The sequence below is a fragment of the Sceloporus occidentalis genome, unplaced genomic scaffold (assembly GCF_023333645.1).
Source record: "Sceloporus occidentalis isolate IW3139 unplaced genomic scaffold, rSceOcc1.0.p SCAF_191, whole genome shotgun sequence".
In the NCBI taxonomy this organism is placed as follows: Eukaryota; Metazoa; Chordata; class Lepidosauria; order Squamata; family Phrynosomatidae; genus Sceloporus; species Sceloporus occidentalis.
Window position 1 is genome coordinate 1,629,779 of NW_028317171.1, and position 9,552 is coordinate 1,639,330.

General features: G+C 41.6%; 1 protein-coding gene across 1 annotated transcript in view; it reads right to left on the bottom strand.

Moving 5' to 3' along the window:
• ITGAV (integrin subunit alpha V) overlaps positions 1-3,851 on the bottom strand; it is a gene marked incomplete at its 5' end in the record, with an annotated part of 50,131 nt that extends 46,280 nt beyond the window's left edge. The window contains one exon of the mRNA XM_089502046.1: positions 3,760-3,851. Within this exon, the coding sequence (XP_089358172.1) occupies positions 3,760-3,851 (92 nt within the window). The remainder of the gene's footprint in view (positions 1-3,759) is intronic.
• Positions 3,852-9,552: the final 5,701 nt, after the last annotated feature.

Here is a 9,552-nt window from a genome sequence, read left to right on the forward strand (position 1 = left end):
AAGGGGTTCTGACCCACAGGTTGGCAACCACTGCCTTAGGCAAATCACATTGTCTGGGAGTTGCATGATGAAGCCCTACATGGCTTGGGTCCAACCTATTTGTGGGATCGTCTCCTTCCATATAATTCACCCCACACACTCAGGTCCTCTGGGAGGAATCTACTGCAGCCTTTAAAGACCAGACTAGCTGCAACCTCCCAGAGGGCCTTTTCTGCAATTGGTCCCAAACTATGGAATGACCTGCCGGACGAGATCTGTCAAATGACCAGCTTAGACAGCTTTAAAAAAGCTGTCAAGACAGATCTCTTCCAGCAGGCCTTTCCCGAATAAAACTGCCAGGCCATAGTTTGACTGCCCTCTCACACCATGTACAACACTACCCATGTTATGTTTATCATTAATAGATATTTTAGTACTCTATTTTAAATGTATTATGTTTCATTATTTTTAAGGGGGGGATGTTGCTATGTAATATTGTATGTGGATGTTTTAACTTGTTGCTAGATGCTTGGATTGTTCTATTACAGAAAAATGGGATGAAAATAAAAGTTTTATTTTTTTTACATGCTCTCAGCCTCAGGGGATGGCAATGGCAAGTCTCCTCTGAATAAATCTTGCCATGAAAACCCCATGATACATTTGCCTTCAGGTCACGATTATTTGGAAATGACTTGAAGGCACATAAGAACAAACCAAAAATATATATATATATATAGTTTTATAGGAGCCAGTAGTGGTTTGAGTACTGGGCTACAATTCTGGAGACCAGAGTTCAAATCCCTGTTTAGCCATGGAAATCTACTGATCTTAGGCAAGTTATACCCAGACTCAAGGGAAACGGAAGGATAAGGCAAACTTCTTCTGAACAAACTTTGCCAAGAATGCCTCACGTTAGGTTTGTCTTAGGGTTGCCATAAGTCTAAAATGACTTGAAGACATACAACAGCAAATTAGTTTTACAGGAGGAATAGGAACTGGTTGCCAGATTTCCCTAACACCAATATGGGACAGACTCTCTCTGAAAATGAAGTTTTGTGGGAAACCTGTGGGGGTTATAAGAGCATGGTAACTGGGTGTTGGAGGTATTCCATTCATGCCTCAGTTTTGCATTTGGTGGAAAAATAAGCTGCTGGCTTCTGATGAGCCTGACAAGTTCCAGCTATCTTTCTTCCTCTTCCTCCTCACCCTCTCCCCCTGAATTGAGGAGGCTGGTGGGAAATGTCTAGCAGTTGCATGATGGTACCTGCCTCCACTTTCCTGGAATGTTTGCCTGTCATGAGACCTGAAATAGCTGTACTGACCCAAAAGCCAAAGCAAATGACAACCTGCCAGCCATTCCTCTGGCTCTGGAAATAGAAGGGCTGAAAGCACCTCCTTTAGTGGAAGCAAATTAAGAAAGCTCCTCAGGCCACCCAAAGATGAAGAACTTCAGTGTTTTGCTCTTGGAGGAGAGGTCTGTCATTGACCTGGTTGCCTGGCCAGCTCAAGACTGGGTGGGAACATGGGAGGCAGATCTATATAAGGCTTCCTCAGGTCTTGTGACAGAGAAGCCTCTTGCAAGATCTCCAGGTTCCCATGGGAACCAACAAAACTAATGTAAATCTTATAACAGTAGGCCAGCCATCACAAGACAATAAGTTTATTGGACTTGCCAGAGCAGAAAAAGAACGGTTGTCTCACCATGCCAGCTGTGAACACAGTTGATGGACCTCCAGCATTTGGCATATAACAGCCCAATGTGCTGCAAACATCAAATGCTGGGGATTGGTCAGTTGTGAGAGCAGCTGATGCTCACTCTCAACAGATCAAGAGATAGCAGGATTTGGGGCACCCTGTATCCCCTCAATATGTGACCAGATTGTAAGCCCCCAAATATGGGATGTCCTGGAAAAATTGAATGCCTGGCAGCTCTATGCCGAACCTATGTCTCATTATGGATAACTGCACCCAATTCCACAAGGTTATTTCCTTAGCCTCTAAATGAGAACATTGGAAGAAGGTTCTTCTCAAAGGACTTAAATCTGCCTCCAGATCCTCCAGATGCTATCTCCTATGCCCCAGATCACAACAGGTCTCTGGGGCTTTAGGAGTTCTGCCAGGTTTAACTTCCCACAGAACTATGCTGTTGTTTCAGAATTCCACAGAAATTTATTAGTTTACATATAATATCTACCCATTAGTGCAGATAAGGCACATATATGATCTAGGTGTGTTTAATGGATGACAAAGCTAGAAGACTTAGGTAAACTTATTAGCTCTTTTGGTTTTTCCTACCATCTGTATGCTGATGACACCCAGTTATATCTTTCCATCCCTGACCTTTCTCCAAGGCTTGACCAGCAAGTTTCATCTTGTCTCACAGCTGTCTCACAGTGGATGTGCCATCGGCATTTGAAGCTCAACATGTCCAAGACGGAGCTTCTTGACTTTCCTCCTAAGCCCACCCTTCAACACTCCGTTTCTGTCTCTGTGGACAACATTTCTATTCAAGCAGTCCAGCAAGCCCGCAGTCTTGGTTTCATCTTTGATTCTTCTCTGCCGTGTATCCCTCAGATCCAGACCACAACCAAGGCTTGTAGATTCTTTTTGTACAACATTGCCAAAATCCGACCATATCTCTCCGCCTCTACTGCCAAGATCCTGGTCCATGCCCTAGTGGTCTCACGACTCGATTACTGTAACGTCCTCCTGGCTGGGCTTCCTCTTTCTCACCTCCATCCTTTAATCTCTGTCCAGTATTCAGCTGCACTCATTATCACTTCCACCCACCGCTCTGACCATATCTCTCCTGTGTTGGCATCCCTTCACTGGCTCCCCCTCCCTTTCCATATTCAGTATAAGCTCCTGCTGTCCACGTTTAAAGCCCTCCATGGGTTGGTCCCTCCTTACTTATCAGACCTTCTTTCTCCTCACCTTCCCACTAGGGCCCTCCGTTCTGGTAGTCAAGGTCTACTGTCTCAGCCCAGGATTTCCTCTGCCCCATCTTGGATTCGCCCCTTTTCACTCGCTGCCCCTCACTCCTGGAACCTTCTCCCCCCGCGAACAAGAGCTATCACTTCTTTAACCAGCTTCAAAACGGAGTTGAAGACTATCCTGTTCAGAGAAGCGTTCCCAGGCCTTGCTTAATTGTCACTTGCCTCCCTGGATGAAGATTAACCATCCATTATGAAGTCAAGCCCTCCCTCTAGTCCACCTGCCTTGGTCCAGGCCTTGGAGGTAGAGAGAAACTGCTGGCCCTCATCCCCTTCCCCACCACTACTCCTTTTGTGTTGTGTCTTTTTAGATTGTAAGCCTGAGGGCAGGGAACCATCTAATTAAAAAGACTGTATGTCCAGCGCTGTGTAAATTTACAGCACTTTATAACTAAAGGTTAATAATAATAATAATAATAATAATAATAATACTGCAGCTTCAATAATAACAGATTTTACATCACTCATGTTGACAGAGTGGGGTGCTTCAGACAGTCCAGTGCATTTTCCTCTCAATTCTTCACCTTTCCTTCCAACAGCTAGTCAACATTCTTTGTCCAATGAGAATCCTTGGTTCTCACTGATATTTAGGGATATTTTTGCATTCCCACTTAAATTTCCCCACACACGCCCCCATATATTAGATACATCTGCAAACTTTTGGATTCCCTAAAGCTTGCTGATACTTGTTTCATGTGTGAACTGCTTACTTAAGCACTGGCACTCAGGTAACTCAGACCACTCTATTTACATGCATGCACACATCTACAATGACATGTGAACTTACCAAAATTTTGTCATCTTTTGCTCTCACCGATGCCCCAAACCATTGATTTGACTTGAATTCCAAAGGATCATTTACTGCAAAGTCTCTGTTGCCTAGGAGATAAACAAATAAACAGACAAACAATCAAGGTATTGTAAAACACACACACACACACACTTGAAGTATTGTAGTATCTGCAGAATCTGTAGCATCTAAAGTCTGAGATCACTTGATTTCATGAAAAGAAATACATGTGTGTGACCACATTATGTGCAGATAGTTAGGTGAGCAACCGTGTGTGGCCTTTTCAAAGTTTTTGGGCTTAGATCTCCCATCACCCTAGCCAGCATTGTCAATAATAAGGGATTATAGAAATTGCAGTCCAAGAACATCTGGCCAACTACATCTGCCCACTCATTTGCTCATATGTATATGAGCATTACTAGTGTTCACCTTGTTTGATTATTAAGCTCATGATGATTTGAAAGCAGAACACTTGAACTACTTTCATAGAAACACAATTTGCAGCGCTCCGTCTATGATAGTCATTCCAAAAATGCAAAACAGACATACACCAAATATGACAATTGTTATCTACCCAAGGACTTGAACCTTGATTCTTCTATTTTATTAAAGATGCCATTTTATGAAAAAGAGAAAGAAAAGTACAGTGCAAGCTCCAATGAATTATCCAGGACCTATAATGGAGAAGGGATTGGACTCAGAATCAAATATACTTAGATTAGGTCCACTGAACTCAATGGGTTTTATGTAACTCATAACTGATAAATCCCATTGATTTCAGGGATTCTACTCTAATTGAGATTCCATTCAAGATCTCTAGGCCTGATATTTGACCAGTTTTTGTGGGTCATCTCCAGGTGGGAGACAGGGTTGCAAATTCTCTAGTTTTGGTGAGCTTGCCTCTAAATAAGAGGAGAGAAATGTGTGCAGATCTGCAGCTCAGCTATTAAAGCGGAAGCCTGCTATGATTTCCAAGGCTCAACTGATTCATTGATGCAATTTGCAAAGATTCTTCAAGGGGTCTACATAGTTAGCTTCCTTCTTCCATCCTAGTTGTCATGAATCCAAAGCTCTGTTCTGCATTCACCTTCAGGTTGAAGTCAAATAGGATAGATTAAATGTTCCTTATCCCATCTCTTTAAGTAAGTGAGAATAACTCCATTATATTATCTTGATCTGGGAACAGGCCTTTTAGCTAAGATCTCTGTCTAATTTTTCAAACAAAAATATATGTTGTGCATTTAAATAATGAACTGTGAACAACTGTAGTTGGTACTTAATGCATAATGCTTACGTCTCAGTTTTGGCTCAGAAGCTTCAGGGCCTGGGATGATCCTGAACTGTCAAACACACTGTGACATAAGCAAATGGTTTTAGTATCATAACATTGGAGGAACTGAACACCCCTTCTGTTAGGAAGCTGCTATGTTCTAGATTTGCTCATTTATTCTGCTGTTCCAGATATTTCTGATCTAATGGCAGTGGACACAGTTATCTTTTCACCACATGCAAAAACGGGCCCTTTTATACTAGAAATGCTGATAGGGTTGCCAGGTCAACAATTTCCCATTCCCTGAAACTACAGGTCCAAAACCTGTGAGAAGGGGGAAAACTTTTGTGAAGTGGCAGGGACTGAGTGCTGTTTAAGTGTGCTGTTTAAAAGTGTGTTTGAATGTGGGTGTGCATGCATACATATATGAGAGAGCAAGATTGATGATGTGAATTTTGTCTACTGATTCCAAAATTAAGGGTGGGAGTTGTGGCAACTCCCAGCAGACCTCACCAGCAGAGCAAATGGCAATGGTCGATCATGGGAGTTGCAATTTGACATCTAGAGTAGCATTTCCACGCACAAGAATCACATGCAACATATACCGTATATTATACTCAACTATAAGTCGAGAAATTTATGCCCAAATATTGACTCTAAAATCTGGGGTTGAATTATACAAGGGTCAATACAGTTACCATGGCTTGAGATTGACTGGAGGACAGTTAAGAACAACAACAAACAGTAATAATGCTCATAAAGCTCCTTTAAAAAGTAGCCCTGATGTCCCACTCTCCATGCCTCGGCAGCGCTTGCTGAAAGAGCTGTGAGACACCAGTGTGAGTGTGCATGGAGTGATTCCCTTCTCAATCTTATCTTCAAACTTTTCTTTCTCCTCTTTGCATTTCCCCTCCCTCTGTTTGCAAGCTGATCTCCAAACCTTGCCTCCTCTTTGCATTTCCTCATTTTCCCTCTGTTTGCAAACTGTCTCCAAACCTTGCCTCCTCTTTGCATTTCCCCATTTTCCCTCTGTTTGCAAACTGTCTCCAAACCTTGCCTCCTCTTTGCATTTCCTCATTTTCCCTCCCTTTGCAAACTGATCTCCAAACCTTGCCTCTTCTTTGCATTTCCCCATTTTCCCTCTGTTTGCAAGCTGATCTCTAAACCTTGCCTCCTCTTTGCATTTCCTCATTTTCCCTCCCTTTGCAAACTGATCTCCAAACCTTGCCTCTTCTTTGCATTTCCCCATTTTCCCTCTGTTTGCAAACTGTCTCCAAACCTTGCCTCCTCTTTGCATTTCCCCATTTTCCCTCTGTTTGCAAGCTGATCTCCAAACCTTGCCTCCTCTTTGCATTTCCTCATTTTCCCTCCCTTTGCAAACTGATCTCCAAACCTTGCCTCCTCTTTGCATTTCCCCATTTTCCCTCTGTTTGCAAACTGTCTCCAAACCTTGCCTCTTCTTTGCATTTCCCCATTTTCCCTCCGTTTGCAAACTGATATCCAAACCTTTGCTTCTCCTCCTCCTCCTTGCGTTTCCTCTGAAAACCAAACTTCTCTTTTCCCCCTCCACTTCCACTTTGAAGCCAACCTTATAATCTGTCTTCTAAATTCTGCCCTCGACTTATCCACGGGGCATATAAAAATCCAAGATTTTGATCCTAAAACCTTCCCTCGACTTATACATGAGGCCGACTTGTACATGAGTATATACAGTAGTTATCTAGAGGCCTACTCTTGTACAAGCTAATACCACTAGTTCTAATTCTAATGCAATATATTAATTTTAGGGTGAAGAAAGAGCTTTTGTCCATCAGATAGCTAGTCAGTTTTTACATATTGTCACCTTTAGGTACGCTTAAAGAGCCAGCATGAAGTAATGATTTGAGTGTTGGATTAGGACTCTAGGAGACCAGGGTTCAAATTCCTGCTCAACCATGGAACCCACTGGTTGAGCTCTCATGCAAGGTCAAACCTCCTCTGAACAAATTCTGTCAAGAAAACCCCTGTGATTGGTTCATCTTAAGGTTGCCATAAATCAGAAATGAAATGACTTGAAGGCACAGAACAACAACAGGTTTAGAAACTGCCTAGTTTAATTGGTATTTCATGCTGGGACAAGTGTTGGTTGGTGCATTCTGGAAGTTGTCATCCCAAAGGTCCCCCCCCCCCCAAACTCTTGTTCTAACTGAAACCTGCCAAAATCGGTACACAGGTTATGAAACCATAATTAACAATTAGGTAGTTAACTATCATTATGAAGGGAACAAAGGCTTAAAAGGAAAAAACTCTCCCTCCTCAGTGAAAGATCTTAATATATAAGACCTATCTGGTCTGCTGAACTCTATTTGTTTGCACCATCATTTGAAGACCTCCACAAAAAGTTGAGAAATGCCTTTAGCACTACTGCTCAACTTCAGCATTGGCCAACAAAGAAGACATCTGGGTGACTCACCAACTATGCTATTTTCCATCTTTTAAAATCTACATTAAAGGTTCTCTTTCAAATCTGCTTGATTTATTTACCAGTACTTCTGTGTTAAATGCCTAATTACATGCCTGCTTCATTCCTGACTAGTGATGAGCATGCATGGATGTGCTCTCCTGCAGAATCAGTGGAGATTATATTTTATGCATTGATTTTGTTAAAAATATTTTATATTCCAACTTCAGCTAAAATAATATACACTCTATTAAATATTATAGATAAAACAAAAAATGAGCAGAATATAAAAGCAGATATTAAAATTCAAGGAATAGGAGGGTAAAACAAGATGCAGCTTTGATACCACAAGCAAAAAAAGGAATAAAAAGGGAACCAAACAGATCTTCCGAACAAGATATTGTATATCTTTCTCCTTCTTTTTTTTTTACAAGATTTAATAAATTATCCCTAAACATCTGCACTTGATAATTAAAAAGCATGCAAGTTGGAAATGAAACTTAACTAAATATGTTTAAGGGCCTGAACAGACAGTCCAAAATACAGCTGCTTCGGGTCACTTTGGAGGTATGCTGTTTAAACGACACACACATCTTAAGAGGCCAGAAACTGTGCCAGAGCTGCACTCCAGTCCTTAGGACTGGAATGTGTCTTTGGTGTGGCTTCCGTCCTCTTAAGATGCATGCATCATTTAAACAGCATACCTCCAAAGTGACCTGAAGCAGCTTTATTTTCGCCTGTCTGTTTAGGCCCTAACTTTGGGGGGGGGGGGGGGAGAGTTTGATGCTTTTACCTTGATGATGCTAGGCACAGATTCTCAAAAGATTTTACAAGTCTACCTACAACTGCAGGAAACTGGTAAAATGTAGAATTGACAGTGAACCCAGAGACAAAATTAAAGAAGCACCCTTCCTTTCCATTGAAGATAAAATATGAATAAACCTTGCTCTTAAAGGGCAAAGCTATGCCTGGCCAATCTCTTTCACCTCCACCTCTATCTACAACTTTGAGAACTTGTCCATTCATTGAGTATTCTTGGGTTGGCACCTTTTTTACTGGCAGCACCTCTGGGCCTACATGCTAGAAGAAATTTGATGAGAGAAATGTTCTCCATTGTTACATCACCACTTGGGTGAAGCTCTGTCCGTTATGTAGCTGTTAAAAGTCACAGAAGTACTGCCAAAAAGAAGATGATGGCAGCTTTGGATGACTGCAAACCTCTTATGTTAAATACATACTGCATTTGTACTGCAGAATTAATACAGGTTGACGCTGCTTTAACTGCCATGACTCAAGGGTTTGAAACTCTGGGATCTGCAGTTTTGTGAGATATTTAGCCTTCTCTCTCAGAGAGCTCTGGTGCCACAACAAACTACAAATTCCAGGATTCCATAGGACAGAGCAATGACAGTTAAAGCAGTGCCAAACTGCATTAATGCTGAAGCGTGGTAGCAGCCAATACAAGTTGAGCAGGAACTTGTATTGAGGGCCTATCTAAAATGTGAGAACCTGGGGTGTCTCCCCCCATTTCACATGGCACAGGTCTAAGAAACGTAATAAATATGAATGGCTTCTCCAGAGATACTCCACCTGTGTGGATGAAGGCCATAATCTTAGTTTAAACATAATGACATCAAAATAAGTCCTAATGCAATCTGTGGTGCTAACTCAAGAGTAAACATAGTTAAGACCGGGCAAGGCAATAAGTTTAATTGTAATTAATAGAACTTATTTTCACATTGCTTAAGGACTGATGCTTTACAGGTCACATCTACACAGGATATGAACCTCTGTGGGTTGGTTCCAGAGAAGCAGGGATGACTTGATCTGTCTTTCCAGAAAGGACCAGAACCACCATAACATCATGCCTACATGGTCCCTTCTGGGTACAATGTGAAGGTTTGTGATTTAAAAAAAAAAACACCTGACTATCTTGTGAAAGTTTTTAAATTGATTTTCTGACAAATACCTTGGGTCCCACTCTGGGAGAAATAGAGTATATAAATGAAATAAATAAAATGAATTAAGCAGTTTAGAAGGTTACTTTGGCTAATAGTATTCTTCTAGTCCCTGCAAAGTC